At 58.0% G+C, this 17,262-nt stretch overlaps 1 protein-coding gene across 6 annotated transcripts in view; it reads right to left on the bottom strand.

The window, feature by feature from the left end:
• TRPM2 (transient receptor potential cation channel subfamily M member 2) overlaps window positions 1-17,262 on the bottom strand; it is a 59,673-nt gene that overhangs the window by 9,658 nt on the left and 32,753 nt on the right. For 4 of the 6 annotated variants that reach the window (XM_075132290.1, XM_075132289.1, XM_048864699.2 and 1 more), the window contains exons 15-28: window positions 16,287-16,432; window positions 15,433-15,545; window positions 14,076-14,289; window positions 10,540-10,658; window positions 10,042-10,174; window positions 9,695-9,866; window positions 7,900-8,080; window positions 6,827-7,008; window positions 6,406-6,538; window positions 4,079-4,166; window positions 3,360-3,447; window positions 2,268-2,419; window positions 1,614-1,690; window positions 1,293-1,394 (exon numbers count right to left, since the gene is read on the bottom strand). In XM_075132290.1, coding sequence (XP_074988391.1) covers window positions 1,293-1,394; window positions 1,614-1,690; window positions 2,268-2,419; window positions 3,360-3,447; window positions 4,079-4,166; window positions 6,406-6,538; window positions 6,827-7,008; window positions 7,900-8,080; window positions 9,695-9,866; window positions 10,042-10,174; window positions 10,540-10,658; window positions 14,076-14,289; window positions 15,433-15,545; window positions 16,287-16,432 — 1,900 coding nt within the window. Of the gene's footprint in view, window positions 1-1,292; window positions 1,395-1,613; window positions 1,691-2,267; window positions 2,420-3,359; window positions 3,448-4,078; window positions 4,167-6,405; window positions 6,539-6,826; window positions 7,009-7,899; window positions 8,081-8,462; window positions 8,652-9,694; window positions 9,867-10,041; window positions 10,175-10,539; window positions 10,659-14,075; window positions 14,290-15,432; window positions 15,546-16,286; window positions 16,433-17,262 lie in introns of those variants that run through there. The other 2 variants (XM_048864700.2, XM_048864701.2) reach the window with 2 other exon arrangements.

Below are 17,262 nucleotides of genomic sequence, written 5' to 3' on the forward strand. Positions count from 1 at the left end.
GGGCCATGTCTCTTGGTTCTTGTTCACCATCCGGGAGCCATCAGCCATTGCCATTTTGCTTTGTCATGAGGCTTCTAGGTGACAACTGCATGGAGCTTTGGTTGGTTTAGGATCAAGGGCACTATTTTCCACAGTGCCAGAGGCACCATCAGACACACAGCCTGGTCCCCGTCCATGGAGAGAAGTTTGCAGAGTGAAGTTGGGTAGAAATGTTTGCCCCTGTAGAACTTGCTTTGACACGTTAGGGTTTCTTTCCCTTTCCCCACCCCCAAGTGAACAGCTTGCCTCTTCCCTTGAAACTGCTGGGCAGATTGGAAAGGAGTGGGGGAGTCAGGCAGGGCAGCTGCAACATTTCAGGCTGTTTCAGGAAACCCAAGACCTGGTGAGTGGAGCTGGGCACCTCCTGAGCTTCCTTGTGTTTTCCAAGCACTGCTCAGGTTCACATAACATGGGGCAGGTAGCAGCCCCTCTTGCTGCTAATCTGAGGGAGATGCTGATGGAGATTAGGGACCTGATTCCGCCTCCCACCTGTGGGTGTATGTCAGGAACAACTCCCCTGGATTTAATGGAGTGATCCCAGACAGTGCGAGTGGAGAACTAACCACTCTGATCACAAGTGAGCAACCCACTGCTGCACCAGGCCTCCTTCTGCGTTAAGATCAGACATGGGCGGCAGGTATAATATGCCAGCTCTCCCCAAACCTAGGCCGTGGCCCTGCCCACGCTCCGCTCGGAAGCCCCGCCCTCGCTTCCCCTCTCCCCCGAAGCCGGCAGGGCCTCAGCTTGGGCAGCAGTCTGGAGCCAGGGCTCAGCCAGCCGGCGGCTTGGGCCAGCTGGCAGACTAGGACAGCCGGTGGCCAGGGAAACTTAGGCTGGCCAGTGGCCAGGGTGGCTCGGGCTGGCTGGCGGCCCAGGGGTTGGGCTGGTGCTCGGGCCAGCCGCAGCCTGGGGGTCTGAGTGGTTCGGCTGGGGCTCCTCTGGCCGTGAGGGGGAGGGGAGCTCAGGGCTCCTGTGGGTGAGGGGGCGGGGCCTTGGGCAGAAGGGGCAGGGCTGGGGGCTAGGCTCCCCAAAGGGGGTGTCCACACGCTGCCCATGAGATCTGAGTCACTACACTGCACTGTAAGACCGCAGGGAGCACATCGGGCTTGTGACTGGCCTGACGTTGGGCTGCCCTCTTCCTCCCTGCCCCTGGGAGACATGGTACCACTGAGCCGGAGCCAAAGCGCCGAGGCAACAGAGCCAGTTTGCTTGGGCAGTGTTTGTGTGAGAAACCCCCCGCCCGGCTCACTCACAGTGGCAGCCTGTTCTGGATGGTATACGTGCCGTGGAAGCTCTGCCGGTTGATCAGTCCATCCATCGCATTGTAGTTTATCTTCGAAAGAGCCTCCAGGGAGCTGGAAGACAGAACAGAGCCCCTGTCCTCTTCAGCATGCACGGTGCTGGCCAGCAGCCACAAACACCGGCGGAGCCAGCTGGCTGGAGAGAGCCAGGGCTGGGCAGAGACAGCCAGCCAGTGGAGGAGATGGATACACAAAAGCCGGGGGCTGGAAGAGAGGTCGGGGGTTGACAGAATATGAGAGAGAGAGAGAGAGACTACCTGATCCCACACTCACTCTCTGAGAGGATCGCACGCAGCAATCTCCTTCCTGTCTGCCACGTAGAAGGGAGGGTCATAGATCTGGAACTCCACCTGCAGAGCACACAAACCACTTCACATGCATCCCTCTGGCCCAGGGGCACAGCCCTTCCGCCAGCGGCTCCAGGACGGCATAGCCCCCTCCAGAGAGCTGGCGGACCCCAAGGTGGCCCAGAGGAACTACCCTCCGAGGGATACACTTCCCACTGACCTGCAATGAGTGCCCAACTCTCTGCTGGAAACGGGACTCAGGTCAGCACAGGCACAACAAGGGGAGGCCCAGCATTCTCAGTGGGAAGTGCCCAAGGTGCAGGGTTTAATTCCGCAGGTAGGTCCGTACTCCCCTCGGCCTGCTGCACTGAGCTGCTGAGCTCCCTCCCCTCCCCAGGCCACGTGGCTCCAGGTCGAACCATGGCTGGAGGCCCCCACGCTTGACATCTTGGGCCTAGGGTCACTGAGTGAGGCAGCGTCAGAGCCGGGGGGCAGGGGTTCCTGGCTCCTGGCTCAGTGCTCTGCCCACTGGCCCTGCCTGCTTCCATCAACATGCCCCAAGCATCACAGGCTACGGCCCCTCTGCTCCGGGCAGATCTCCCAGCCACAGGCCCTGCTCTCTACAGTGGCGCTCTCCTACCTCCCAGGGCACCTTCTCGTCCGGCACTGGGAAACGGACTGTGGAGGAGCTGGGATAGAGGAGGTTGCGGGCGCTCACATGGTACAGAGCCATCGTCTCCTCGGGCTTCTCCTCCAAGCCGTATTCCTTCAGCTCTGGGGCTTTGCTGGGGACTGGGAGACAAACACAAAAGAGCTGAGACCCCCATGGAGCAGAGGAACGTGACCTCTGAGAAGGGTTAGGGTGAAAGCAATGGAGTTCCTGCTGCCTGCAGCCAGGGTTAGCTGGGTTTCCCCATAAGAACGGCTTTCCTTCACCACTCTCTGGGCCTGACCCAAAGCCCACTGGGATCACTGGACAGTCTCCTGCTGGGTCCAGTAGGCTTCAGGCCCTGTGCCCCTGGCCGCCCCCAAGTGGCGGGCATTGTCTGCACAGGACACTGACTATTGAAGATTTCGGCCTAGAACTTGCTATTTGTTGCATTGCCCCCATAGAAGTGAGTCTGCCTCCCCTCTCTTCCCCAGCACAGTTACACATATGCCCCTGCCACCTTCCCGTCCCACAGCCCTGCTCTCCCTGCATGGACCCCGAGGGCCCGGAGAAGGAATCCAGCATGGGAGGGAGCTGTGGGGCAAGTGGAGGTGGGAAGCTGCTGGGGAAGGGGTGGGAAGGACAATCTCCAATACAGTGGGGCTGGAGGCAGGGAGGGGAATTAGTAGGAGCCTGCTGCGCTGTGTAGCATCCAGCCGCCACGGCACAACCCACACGGGGTATGCGGAAGCTGGCAGCGAGCCTCCCAGCCTGGGCACAATGCCCCCTGCCTGCCATGGGAACAGGCGCAACCCCTCCTCCCTTCCCCCAGCTCAGGGCATCCAAGACTCTCTGTGCTCCTTCTGCAATGGGGCAGGGCCTGCTACCCAGCTCACCTAGGAGCCCCTTGCCCTGTCCTGCTCTCAGGCCTGGCAGCTGCACTGGCGCCAATCAGGCCTGCGCTGGAGCCAGCGGAGTGACGCTGGTGGGAACCCTGGAGAAGCGAGAGGAGAAATGGGTCCTAGAAGACAAAGGCTGGTCTTTCCTCTCACATGCTGTCAGTCAGAGACTGGCTGGACTTACCCACGGTGGGTGCGTCCTCCTCTGAACCAAATCCATTCCCACGCAGGGCCCGCACGATCCAGGCCAGGGTCTTGGCAGTCTGGGACATCTATCCAGAGCAGAGCAGACCGTCAGGGAAAGCCACCTCCCAGAGCTCCCACCCAGGGCCCAGCTCGGACATGGGCGGGGGAGGTGGGGAGAGAGGGGCGGGTGTGGATACCCCATTTCCAGGCTCAGGGATGTGGTTGGGTTTCGGTTTAGTTCAATTTTACTGTGATTGTGAGAGCCAGAAGGGGCGTTGCCCCGCTTTGTCAGGACAGTGGTTGGAGCGCCCCTCGCAGGAGACGGTCTCAGGGGGTGTAACCCTCCGTGTAATTCCTCTGACCTTGGGACTGAAATCAGTGCCCAGTTCTGCTGGGCTTCCTCTGCTGAAGGGACTCAAATGGAAGAGGAGCGGAGGCTCAGCGGTGGGATGGGACTATATTGCCCCTCAAATAGCGCAAGTTTTCCCAGAGTAGCTTGGATGAGATGTCTTGGCTGCCTGATCCTGAGTACAACCCACTCCCCAGCCTCTGACCCACTCCCTGGGCCTCCCTCCCCCATGACCTCCCGTTCCTGAACATGGCTGGCTGCCCAGGCCCCAGCCCAGTCCCCCCTCCCAATCCCAAATGTCACCCACTCCACGCAAGGCCATCTGTGACAACATCTGTCCTCTCCACGCGCCTCGAGCTCTGTCTCACCTGCTCTTCCAGACCAGTCAGCCTCTGCTCCACCAGTCCGGTCCTCTTCACCTGATCCAAATCCAGCAACTCCGCCAACACATCCACCCTGTGAGCGGGTGAGAGGAGACAGGGGCCTTGGGGAACGAGGCGCTGAGCAGGCGTCCCACGCAGCGACATACAGCCAGCGAGGCACTGCTCCAGGGTCAGGGCAGCCTGCGTGCCTTCACACAGCGCTGCCCACAGACCTCCTGCCCCTCACGCAGCCTGCCAGCTCAAAGTGCCGAATTCCTGCCTTTGCATTCCCAGTGCCCCTCACTGTTCATCGTCCCTGGTGGATGCTGGTCAGACCCAGCTCTGAGAGGAGGCAGGATGGAACTGCCCCGGGGCAGCTCTGCGGAGGGTTGTGCCTCAGTGTCCCCCGCTCCCTGGAGCACAGCTGAGTGTGCACGTGGCACATCCCTTGGCAAGGCAGAGAGGCCCGCTCCTCAGCAGCCATGCTGGGGGCTGCTCCTCCCTGCCCATGTGCACAGGCTGGTGCAGAGTGCATGGAGGTGGGCCAGCTCCTTGCCTTCTTTGCGTTGGCAGCAGGGCCAGTCTGGCCCATACTAAGTGAGAGGTTCAGCACACGTGAATGACACACCACCAGCCATGCATAACTGCTGCTCAGGCCCTGCTCGCTCGCTGCTGCATCTGGCTAGAGCTGTAGCCTTTGGTTTGCCCCTGAGTCCCATTTCTGCAGATCACATAGACAGTGGAGGCCACAGTATCCTGCAAGCTCACCCCGAGGTGCAATGTGGCCTGGGCAAGGGCTGGCACACACCTACCTGCCTTCTACTTGGCTCTGCCCAATGCCACCAGGCAACTTTCGTGTGCACTAAATCTCCTCACAAGCTGCATTGCGTGTCTCACCCACAACCCACCATCTCCCCTGCCAGTGGCTCTGCCACAGCAGACAGCAGGCTTAGCATGGCCCTACAGCCATAGGCGCTGACTCCGTGGGCGCTCCAGGGCTGGAACACCCACGGGGAAAAATTGGTGGGTGCTCTGCACCCACCGGCAGCCAAGCTCCCCGCCCCGGCCCCCCACTCCAGCTCACCTCACCTCACCTCTGCCTCCTCCCCGAGCACGCCGCTTCCCCACTTCTCCCAGCTCTTGCTGCCATAAAACAGCTGTTTCGCGACATAACGAGCTCTGGGAGGGAGCGGGGAGAAGCGGGAACACGGCGCACTCAGGGGAGGAGGCGGGGAAAAGGCAGGGCCGGGGCGGGGATTTGGGGAATGAGTCCAATAGGGGCAGGGAGGGGGCAAAGTTGGGGCAGGAACTTTTGGGAAGGGGTTGGAATGGGGAGCAGGGGTGGAGTTGGGGAGGGGCCAGGGGCTGGGTGGGGTCAAGCACCCACCGGCACCAGGAGAAGTTGGCGCCTATGCCTATAGCCCTGCAGAGAATGGGCCACATCCTGCTCTCATTGACACCTGTGCCAGCCCAGGACTGTCCAGGAGCCATTATGCCAGAAGTAACTGATAGAGTGAACAGGGCTCTTCATGGAGCCTCCAGGTCCAAACTGCTCTTTGACACTCCAAACGTACCCTCTGGACATGAGGAGACAGGTTCTGGAGGGAGCTCCAGCAGCCTGTTAGCGTGCTGGGGGCAATGGGAATGGGAGCGAAACAGCTGGGTTATAAGGAAAGAGGCTGCGAAAGGGAAACAAAGTATTGCTGATCTATAGTCCCAGCAGTGCGATGAGTCCCTGCACAGATTCTGTCACACCTGAGCCGGAAGCACTGGATGGGAATGCCCCAGGGCTATCACAGCTCCATGCGCTGGGGGCAGGGTGCGATGGGTTGGTAATAATGCACGAATACTCTGTGTCAACCTGGTTGTTGGCATGTTACCGTGAAAACTGCTTGAGTTTAGTTTAATGGGGGCTGTCAGGAGAAACAAGCAGAAAAGGATAAGCCACTTCTTCACAAACACTTAAGGGCTGTTAAGGGACAACGCCAGGACGGGGAAGGCCCAGGAACACTGGAGAGCCAAAGAACTATAGTGGGGTCTAAAAAGGGGGCCTCTCTCTCAAGAGAGGGGAGTAGCTGTTTGGGGGCGCCAGACTGAGACAGCCCCTGCTGGGTCGTGTGAAGAAGCCAGGCCTGCCTGGGATGCCGGGGCTTTAAGTAGGAGAGATATGCATGTAGACGTGGTTGTTTTTCTCACCGGCTTCAGGGGGACTAGGAAGGGGGCCCTGGGGATAGCCGCCCAAGGCTCTCCACTCAGAGCTCCCTTCGTGACGGCAGAGAGCACTGACACCCACGGGTCTTTCCTAGGGGAACGCGGGCGAGATGGGCCGGTACCTCTGCACGACGTCTCGGATATTTTGCTCCATGTTCTGCTTCTCCTGGCTCTGCTGGTGCTGCAGGTAGTTCTCCTTCAGGTACGTCTCCCAGGAAAGAAGGGCCACTTCCTCGTTCTTCTCCAGCTTTTCTTCTGCAGGAGAAACCGAAGAGCTGAGCACCAGAGGAGAACCCCCAGGTCCCTCAGACCCAGGCCCTACTCCAGGCCACTCAGACCCCAGTGGTACTATGTCTCCTCCAGATCCCAGTCAGGCCTGGAGAACGTCATCACTTCCCCACGGCCCTTTGAGCCATGGCATTGCAATGCTGCAAACCCCTGTGGCCCGCGATGCACCGTCGCCCTGGCCCAGCCTAGCGGAGGCGAGGCCCCACCGTGTCACGCCCAGCCTGGCCTGGTCTGGCCTGGGAAGGAGCTCCTTACTGAGTTGTTTGTGCCGCTTCGCTGGCTGCCGGAGCAGGACCCTCTTGATGAAGAGCTGCAGGTGGTTGAAGAGGATGAAGGGCGGGGGAGCAGCAGGCCGGCCGTGATATTCCTCAATCAGGTCGTGCCGCTGGAACTTCCAGATCTGGTCGGTGTGCTCCTGCACTTGCTGGAACGTGTAGCTGGGAGGAGGGCCCAGGGGGCGAGGGGTTAGCTATGCTCATACCAGCTAGTGCCAGGCAGGGGCTCTGCAAGCCGGCACTGGGCACCGCCCCAGGCACAGCGCTCTGCCCTTCTCGCTGGCTTCCAGCCTTGATTTTCCTTTCATTCCTGGCCTCCCTTCCTGCTGCTCTGCAGAGCACAGGGGTTGGCCCCAGCACAGAGGGGTGGACGGGCTCCCAAAGGAGGGGCAGGTGGACCCTTGCCTGGGGGCCTGCCAATGTGTCTGCACCACAGCACCCAACCAGTTCACCAGCACCAGGTTCCTCAGGCTTTTGGCTGGTACCTCAGGCTTGCATCTAGAGCAGGTCACCTGACATCTGAGCCAGTGTGCCCGGGAGCTAGCCTGCGTGCTGGCCAGTGCAGCTGGGACCCCACATTCACCTCTCAAGCTGGTCAGGGCACCCACGACCCCCAATCCACACACCCCCAGGCAGGTCAGGTCACCTGGCGCCCCCAATCCACCCCCCAGACAGGTCAGAGCACCTGGGAATCCCCAATCCACCTCCCCAGGAACGCCAGTGCAGCTGGGACCGTCCATCCACCCCCCAGGCAGGTCAGGGCACTTGGGGCCCCAATCCACCCCCCTCCACATAGACAAGTGCCTTGAGCCGTGTGTCTGAGCAGTTCCTGGAACCCACCCGGGCTAGCGCCTGCAATGCCTCGCTGCTGAAGCCCCTATACTGCTTGCCCCCGAGCAGTGGTATGCCTGGCATGCTGTCCCCCTCACACCCATTTACTCCAGCACTGAGCAAACCCCCCCCATTTACTATAGCATTAATTCACCCTTTCTTCGCCCGATGGCCCCCCAGAGGTGCAGTGAGCAGGGGGTGGCGGTGCTGGGTCGGACTCACTTGAACATGGCGATGAGCAGGTTGAGGAGGAGAATGTTTGTGAAGAGCAGATACAGGCAGAGCAAGATGACTGTCAGCCATTCGGGGAAGACAGGCCGCTTATCCTTATTGCTCTCGGGGCACTTGGGCTTGTAGGGGTCTGTTCCATTCGGGCTGCACTGATCCAGATTGAAGTTCACCCCTGCGAGAGAAGAGACCAGAGTTTCACATTGGCAGGCTCTGTCATTGTCCCAGCTGTGTGTTACATGCTGCTGTTCTGGGCAGCTCTGCATGGACCCAGCAGCCCACCTTAAACAGACTGGCTTAATAGCAGCCATCTTAATAGCAAACACTAGTTTGTTCCTGCCCGTCCAGGCCAGGGAGTTCCGTAGGGAACTCAAACTCAGTCCCTGCATGGCGCAGCTGCACCCAGCTGCCTCTAGGACGCTGGAGCAAGAGACGCTTGTAACTGACTGGTTGTTTCTTAGCAGCTACTCATGGGTAGGAAAGCGGCTGGAGCTTTTTTCTCTGCTCCGCTCCCGAGGCTGCCAGGTGCAGTCACTCATCAGTGATGAGTTACCCACTAGACTTGGGAGAACAGCGTTGAGCTGACCCGGCAATGAGTGGAATTCAGGCCTCTCTCAGAATGGTGAGTCATTCACACCGGATTCCCGATTCCGGAGACTGTCCTTTGCATGTGCATGTACGTTTGGAATCATAGTTCCCATCCTCAGACTGGCTCCCACTGCTTTATTCTAGCTGTCATTTACAGCATGCGATTGGCCACATGGTGTTGTTTCTGCTGCCTGACTGGGTCAGAGTAACTCTTTAAGAGGAGAGACATGACTAATAGCAAACCCGGCACTTCCCCTGCAAATGTGCAACCCCTTCAGGAGTCGCAAATATTTCCATGGAAACCAGTGATGGTCATGTGACTGCATGACTAATGAATGGCACCACCACACCCATGCCAGCAGAGCTGTGGGTGGAGACACTATTTGGGATGCATTTGTGAAGGAAGTGGAGAATGCTGGGAGAGTCAGGCAAGGGTCCCTGCTGCTGTTGGTCCTGATCCTTAAAGATGCTGAGCACCCTCAATGCTCTGACAGCAACAAGAGCTGAGAGAGCTCAGCATCTCACAGGATCAGGCTCTTAGGGTCACTTTAGTTTTAGTTTCTCCTGTCTCTGGTGACCCCTCATGCCACCCTCTCCGACACAAGCACTGAGCCCAAGTCTCCACTCCATGACATCAGTTTGATGGGTGTAATGATCCACTGGCTTCAGTGGGCCTAGACCAATTGATACCAGCTCGCGATCTGGCCCATTGACTTTGAGGGAGTTGCCTCTGCATCAAGCAGGTGTCCCGGAAGGTATGCGCTGGCCCGTTGTGTTTATTTCTACAAAATTCCTTCCTCAGAGTGGTGTGAAAGTAGGGAAGGGGCTCATGTCCTTCTGTGATGCTGGTCTGAACTAGGGTGTGCATGGTAAAGGACACAGCAAACCAGCTCTGGGCACAGCCCCAGATTCACTCCTCTCTGCCCTTCTCGCTCTCTCTGTCTTTCATGTTTTATTTCAATTTCATTCTTTCACTCTGAGCCTCATTTCCTGCTGTTCTGGGTCAAAATCTCAGAGCCGAGCTGCTACTGGACTCCTGCTGGGAAGCCGCGGAGCTGCGTGGAGCCCCTGCGCACTGGCAGGACGAGACTAGCTGTTTCAGCCATACGAAAACAGCACAGGGGTGTCTCTGCACTGTAACAAAGGCTTTGGAAATCTCATGGCCCAGCCAGGAGCCTGCGAGAAACCCTGGGTTCCGTACCATCGATGTAGGAAGGGATCTGCCCAAAAATGGTCAGGTAGGAATGGTAGACGACGCCCCGGAAGATCCAGTCCACACGCTCCTCGTTATGGATCAGGATAGCTTGCTTGGCTACGCCAAAGGACACAACCCAGACAGCCAAGAGGAAGAGGAAGAAGAAGACGTCCTTCATCTGCAAAGTCATGAGACAACGCAGGAGTGAAAAGGTTCCTCTCCACAGATCAGGTGCAGAGAATTACACCCTCTCCCAGAACGAAGGCATGCACACCTCCGATACCCGGATCACATGTAGGCCCCACTCTGCTCCTACTGACATCATGCCATCTGCAGGGGGGAGTAGCTCTTACCATTCTCTTCACTATGATGATCTTGGGCCCCAGAGTTTTACTGACTGTGAAAATATGCATCAGCCGCAAGCAGAAAATAATAAAAGCCAGAGACAATATGATCCGTCCTGGATATAAAGTGGATGGGATCCATCTGACACAGACAGGGGAAAGGAAGACATATCAGTGCATTGGCTTAACCAATGTTACTGCCTTTTTATAACAGAAAAATTCACAGCCTGCTTTCCTGGGGAACAAATAAGTCTACCCCGAGAGTCCCATTTGAGAGAGAGAGATACAGCACACAACCTATCCGACGGAGTGACACAGCACCTGGGGACAGCGCGGAGCTGGACAAAATGATCCCTGTTTCCATGAAAAGTTTCATCCCAATTTTGAATGTAGATGTTACATTGAAAAAATTCCAACCACCTCTTTTGCAAATTCCCCTCCCTGGTTTTCCAGCAGCTCCAGCAAAGAAGCAGTTTTATACCGTCCTACAGAATCCCACGTACTCACCGGCAGGTCAACCCTGTTATAAAGATCAAGATGGCGCAAACATCCAGTTTATTCCAGAAATCACTGAAGTACAAGGAAGCCATTTTCAGTAACCCAAAGCCATCGGGGTCATAGAACAGCTGTTAGGAAAAGAAGTGGTTTCGGTATGTCAATAAACAGAACATAGGCTGCTTCTATGCACTTGAGACAGCAATTGTGGCGCTGGGTCCCCAACAGGAATCTGAGCTGGATTTCAAGGGGGTGGGAGGAAATGGGGGAGTGGGCTTCAATTGATAATGAATTTCCCTGCCATGGTGATTTTGGCACCAAGAGAATACTCAACAATCCCTGAGACTGGGCCCTCTGGTGTTCTTCAGACATCATTCTACCCCGGTGACCAAACTTCATTTAAAGTTACTGAGGCGCTTGGTGTTGGCAGCACTTAGCTGTTTTATGTTCCGGCCTAAACCTCTGAAGAAGGTGGCAGGTTCTGTTCTTAGATGTCCTGTAAAATATTTGCGAGTGCATTTGAGAGGCTGACCTAGAACTCTTCTTTTGTATAATGGAGTGAGGCTGGGAATCTGACTGCGGTTATTTCCAAAGGGACCGGTAGGATCCTTGCATACACCCCCATGGCTGATTCATTCTTACTGTTTTCCTTTTGGCCAAACCCTGAGATCATTTCTCAGTGATCTGAGGAACGAAAGGGCAATGAATCTCCAGTATCACATCTTGGAGCACTTTGGAGCTCTGCTAACCCACTTTCTAACATGGCTTGACTGCTTAGCTGTGAGAAGTGGGCCAGATTCTCAGCTGGCTCATAGCTCCACTCAAGTCACATAGACCACCTCTCTAGAAGTCAGGGGCACTTGTGCTATCGACACCAGCTAAGGATCTAGCATTTTCTGTGATTCCATCTCAGTGAGTTATGAATCCTTGCTGGTGATGATGGCTCTTTGTCGTCCCACGGGGTTACAGAACAGATCTTGGGTTCACCTTAGCTCTGGGACAAACACACAAGGACAGCTCTTCCCACAGAAACAATCCCTGTCTTCCCATCTTCTCATCTATGCTACAGTTATGGGACAGTTTCTGTGGGAAGATGCAATATTCCATCCACACATGTGCTGAGAAGATCCCCCCCAGGCTCCTGATCAGGTCTCTTGGAACCACCCCAATATATCCACGCTTGGTTTTACAGGGGACTCAAAGCACAGTGAGACAGGCTGTTGGGAGATACCCCTGGGTCCATAAAGCTGCCAGTTCCTTATTTCAGTACTGAGCCTTAGTGCCTTCATTTAAGAAGGTCTCAGTATCTTGGGCACTTCTCCTCCTTCCCCTGACTCAGCCCAAAAGTATCCACAAGAGCAGTTCAAACAAAACCTTGGGAATGCCACCAACTTTCTCTGTGGGTACTGGGGTCTCCTGAACTATCCCTCCAGTTCAATCAGCCCAGAAAATCAGTGACTCTCTCTGTAATCGCTACAAATCGCCAAAGGACCCGTTAGTCCCTCACGCTATGTCATGGATTTGGAAGGGTAAATAGGGCCGACAGGTGGAGGCAGACTACGAAATGCCGGAGATACCAAAATTTTCTCCCCCGACTTGGATTAGGCCTATGCCCTCAATGCTTTCTAGTAAGCATGGGAGAAAATATTTGGTGCTAAAGAGCTCTTTAATCTTGGGGAAAAGGCAGAACAAGAACCAATGGCTGGAAGCAGAAGCCAGACTGATTCATATTGGAACTAAGGCCCATGTTTTGAACAGGGAGGGTGAACCCATGCCACCTTCAGCCAGCTTACCTGGGTATGTGCTCCCAGCCTGCCAGCGCAGGCCTGTGGCCACTGGTGACTGCTAGGGCTGCAGTGCCAACCCTGGAAACTCTCCCCAGCCCCTTGAGGAGGGGCAGCTTTTTCTGGTTTAGGGCTGCTGTTACTCTTATCGGGGGAGGGGGACTAGGGGGCCATGGCCCCATCACTTTACACTGGCCAAAAGGGTGAGGGATGGGGGTGAGGGGGTGGAGAGGTATCGGGGGAAGAGGCAGCGCAGGAGCGGGATCTTGGGGCAAGGTGTGATGCGAGGACGGGGGAGAAGGGGCAGGGCCTCAGGGGGAAGGGGCGGGTGCAGGAGGCAGGGCCACGGTTCGGGTGCTGGTGACCCCGCCACTTTTAGGGAGCTTCTCTCTTTAGGGAGCTTGCCTCTCATTCTATGGTGCTTTCAGGCCCTTCATCTTTTCCCATCGCAGCTTGCTAGCCCAAGACATCTAAGCACCGGACCGTACTGCTGATATTTCTGCTCTGCCACCTTCTTCAGAGGTTTCAGCCGGGACATAAAACAGCCAAGTGTTGCCAACACCGAGCACTTCTGTAACTTTAAATGAAGATTAGTTGCCAGGGCAGAATGATGTCTGAAGAACACCAGAGGGCCAAGCGGGAACAAACTACCATGGGAAGTGGTGGATTCGCTGTCTCGGATTGACTAAAGCACATCTTCCCGAAAGGCGTGCAGACCCAAGTGACTGAGCTTGACACTGGTGTGGCTGGGTGAAATTCTCTGGTATATGACGTACAGCAGGCCAGACTACAGGGCCAGCCTTAGAGGTGGGCCACCCGGGTGACTGCCCAGGGGCGCCATGGTGCAGAGGGTGCCGTGCAGGAGTGCAGAGGTGTGCGCTGCCAGTGTAGTGTCAGAAACTGCTCCTGGCTGGCAGGGGAGCACGGCTCGGGGGAGGTGCCCAGATGTCTCCCTGCTTCCTCCCATCAGAGGAACATGGGGGGGAGCAGTGACACACATACTGCTCGCCCTCCCCATGTTCCAGGGGGCTGCAAGGCGGGGAGCGAGGAGCAACGCCAGGGCTCCCTGCATCCAAGTCACTTTCCCCACCCAGGCTGTGCTGTGAGGCATCAGGAGCTGCTGCTCTCCTGCCCTCCCTTTACACAGCCCAGGTGGGGAACAACCCCTGACGTCACTCCCCACTCACAGCCCCCGAGGGGTGCGCGGAGAAGCAGCGTTCAAGGGGGGGGCGAGCATCAATGCCAGCCGCTCTGTGCATCCAGGTCACTTTCCCCATGTGGGCGCAGGGGTTGGGGCGCAGGGGACTGGGGAGTCTGGAGAGCACGTGGAGGCCAGGGGCAATGGCGGGGGGGCACCCACAGGAGCCAGAGGGGATGGAGGGCACTGCATCCACAGGGGTCAGAGGTGCCAAAATACAAGTTCACCCAGGGTGACAATTTCCCTAAGGCCGGCCCTGCCAGACTAGATGGTCCGAAGGGCCCATCTGGCGTGAACCCTGTGAGCGTGGCACGTGAGAGCGCGCGAGTGAGTGTGTGGCCAACTGACAGGTGTGACAGCACCATTTGGCTGGCATAGGTGATGGGACTGTTGTGGGAGCACACACAGCAGTGAGAAAACAGGAACAGCTGCTGCCTGCTGCCCTTCCGAGAGACCCTGGGGGGGGCAGCCCTCGCTGACTGGGAGAGAGGCCCGGCAGAGCCTGGATTGCAGCATCACCACCATCTCCCCTGCCCCCCCACGCCTTTGCTGAGCCCACCCCGTACCTGGCGGGTCTCCTCGCACACCAGGGAAAAGAGCCAAAAATAGATGATGTACTCCCGCCAGGACGGCGTCGCCTGGAAGTCGATCATCAGGATGTAGGCGAAGAGCCAGAGGAAGCTGAAGTAGGAGAGGATGTTCAGGTGGAAGATGACGACGGGGGCCGTGAAGAAGGCGTGGGTGCGTCTCAGGCAGCTCATGGGCTGCAGCCTCTTCTCCCTGCATGGGGGAAGGAAGCAGGAAGGAACAGCTGACTCAGCTGTTAGAGGGGAGCTGGACGCAGCTGAGTAGGACCAACCGGGAGAGGCCTTGCTCTGAGCAGTTATAGTGCAGCTAGGGAACCCTGGGACTCTCCCCAGCCCCTCGGGGACGGGAAGGTTTGCCTGGCCCAGGACTGCTATTACTCTCATTATACTGTGCTTTAAGACCCCTCATATTCTCCCATCGCAGCTTGCTAGGCCAAGCAATGCCATGCCCAGGAAGATGTTGGGGCAGCTGCTGCGAGGAAGGAGCCCAGCTCTGACAGAGTGTCCTGGCTGCCCCCAAGGTTCACCAGTGCCCACAGGCCTGTGCTGGCCGGCTGGGATCACGTTCCCGGGTAAGCTGGCTGAAGCTGACAGCAGGACAGGATTGCTGCTGCTAGCTGGCACAACAGTGCTCAGTGAGCTCCAAGGGCTGGGCCATTTCTCCCACGGAGTAGATCAGCCAGGCTGCCGGGGCACGAGCAGTGCAGTGTGGGATGGCAGCGGGCATGGGTGGTGGGTATTGCAGGCCACAGGAGGCTGAGCCTCCCCAAAAAGCCAGGTGTGGCCTGCCCTCGCTCCACCCTGAGACCCCCTCCTGCTTCCCGCTCTTCCCCCTGGCCTGGGCTGGGGCTAGGGTGGGCCGGCGTGTGGCCCAGGACTCAAGGCAGCTGGGGCCAGTGCTCGGGCTGCCTGGCACTGGGGCAGCCTGCCTGGCATGCTGGGGCTGTGGGTGCTGAGCCAGCCTGCCCGGAACTCTGGGGCTGGGGGTGCTCAGGCAGCCTTGAGCTGCAGCGGGAGGGGGGGGGGGGGGGCGGTGGCCATGGTGGGGGGCTCTCGCAGGGGAAGGGTGTGGTGGAGGGCGGGACCGCAGGCAGAAGGGGCAGGGCCAGGGCTAGCCTCCCTGAATGGGCAGTTCACGCGCCACCCATGGCAGTGGGAGAACTATTTACACCAGTGGCCAGCCCGAGGATGCCGCAGTGGCACAGGGGAGAGGCAAAGGAGGGAAGCAAGCACTCTGCAGTCAGGGAATGCGAGTCCTACAGTCCGACTCCCAGCAGCGCACGGCAGCTAGGGCCAGGGCCACGTGCCAGCTCCATCCTGGGAGCCCTGGTGGTACCTGAAGGTGATGAAGCTGGTGTAGATGAGGGGGAAGAACACCATGCACAGGATCACCCTCCAGAGCCCGTTGTCCACGCACAGCTTCCCCCACCAGACTTTGGTCAGAAAGGCCTGGGTGCGGCAGAGGAAGGAAATCAAGCTCATATGGAGCCCAGAGCTGGCCCCCTTCACCCCTAGCTCCAGCCTTGCTGATCCCAAACAGAAATGTTGCCGTGTCCCACCCCACCCCTGGCCAGATCCACACCCCTCACATAGAGGGCTCAGTGAACAACCCAGGGCCTGCCCACAGCTGTGCCAGATGGAAGCTGGCAGAGGTTGGTTTGCTGAGTAGTTCACTAGTCTGGATGGTGCACAGGGACCCCGTGTGGCCGAGGATCAGTGAGTGGCCACCAAAGAGCAGAGGAAATGGACTGCGGGCAATGAAACAATGTGGGCAGCCAGTGAGTGCCGGGGCGGGGCATTCAGGGCAATCTGAGAGTGTGTGCGAGCTCCTGTGGGGAAGCACTGGTGTGCAGGGAGCCCATATGCCACAGCACGTCCCCTCTCTCTTCGAGAACAGGTTCATGGGCTCTGCCCTTTCCAGGCAGCATGGCACAGGATCGATGCAGGCAATGGGTGCAGGCACTCTCAGAGCAACAGGGTGCCATGGGAACAGGACATCTGGTGGAGCCTGAGCTGCCAGACATGCTCCCCTGGCCAAGCTCAGGCAGCGGGAGACAGTGCTGGGGGAGCCAACACAAAGCCCTGGCAGTGGCGTGCCCTCCTTTGAGCCCCACACCTAGGAAGCGGGATACTGGGCCCTAGCATGGGACAGGGAAGAGGTGGGTGCCTCCTCCCAGCCTGGAAACACACCTGGATGCCTCCGTGGGACACAAAATTCATGTTCTTGGCCTCCAGCGCCAGCTGTAAGCAGGTGGTTTTGCCCCAGGCTTCCGAGACTCGGATAAGGAGCTTCTGGGCTCTCTCCTCGTCCTTGCGGTAACACTCTGTGAACACGCCTAGCAGGGCAGAGAGCAGAGCCACACGTGGGCAATGGGCCAAAGAGAGGCTAGTGCCCAGCGTGGATCGAGCCCTGCGCCGCGGAGGAGACAGGCTGTTCCTGGGGATGGGGCCAGAGGCAGCGCCATTCAGCCCGGCCCCAGAGCTTCCTGTCCTTTTCAGGGCCCTGCGTTGGCGCAAGCTTCAGATGCAGGCTTTGTGCACCTGCTAGGCTGGAGATCCATCTCTGGAGTTAGTCTACTCTGTCATGGCATGTCCAGCTGTGCTCTGAACAGATTCCTGCTGACCTCTGAGCCCAGCACTCTTCACAGGCCCAGCCATTATGTTGCACTGTGGCCTCCGCTCCAGCCTCTCCTACCCGGCACCAGACACATTTCCCAGCCCCCAAGCAACAACTTTCCAAACAAATGGCCCGAGCCCCATATGTGTGTACCAAACACCCTGGTCCAGGTACAGCACCCACCATGTCCCTAAGGCCAGCCAGCCAAGCATGGCTTTGTGTCGCAGACGCCCAGGAAATAACTATCCACCTCTGTGTACCAACGCTCCTAGCCAAGGGGTATCTGGCACCAGTACATGGCACTGGAATAGTCAAGGCCCACCAGATCCCACCTTGCCCTGCCTGGCATCTGGACTGTGGAGCGACATTTGTCGTCGGAAATCACCAGCCATTGTCCCCAGCCAGAGGGAGGGGCAGTGCCTGACACCAGTCGGAACCAGGGAGGGACCAGGAACGGACTCAGGAAAAAGAGCAGTGGCTCCAGACAGAAGGAGGGGCCGATAGTGCGACGCTGTTGTCGCTGGTGAGTTGTTGGGAGCAGAGATTGAC

This window comes from Caretta caretta, chromosome 9 (genome assembly GCF_965140235.1).
Source record: "Caretta caretta isolate rCarCar2 chromosome 9, rCarCar1.hap1, whole genome shotgun sequence".
NCBI lineage: Eukaryota > Metazoa > Chordata > Testudines > Cheloniidae > Caretta > Caretta caretta.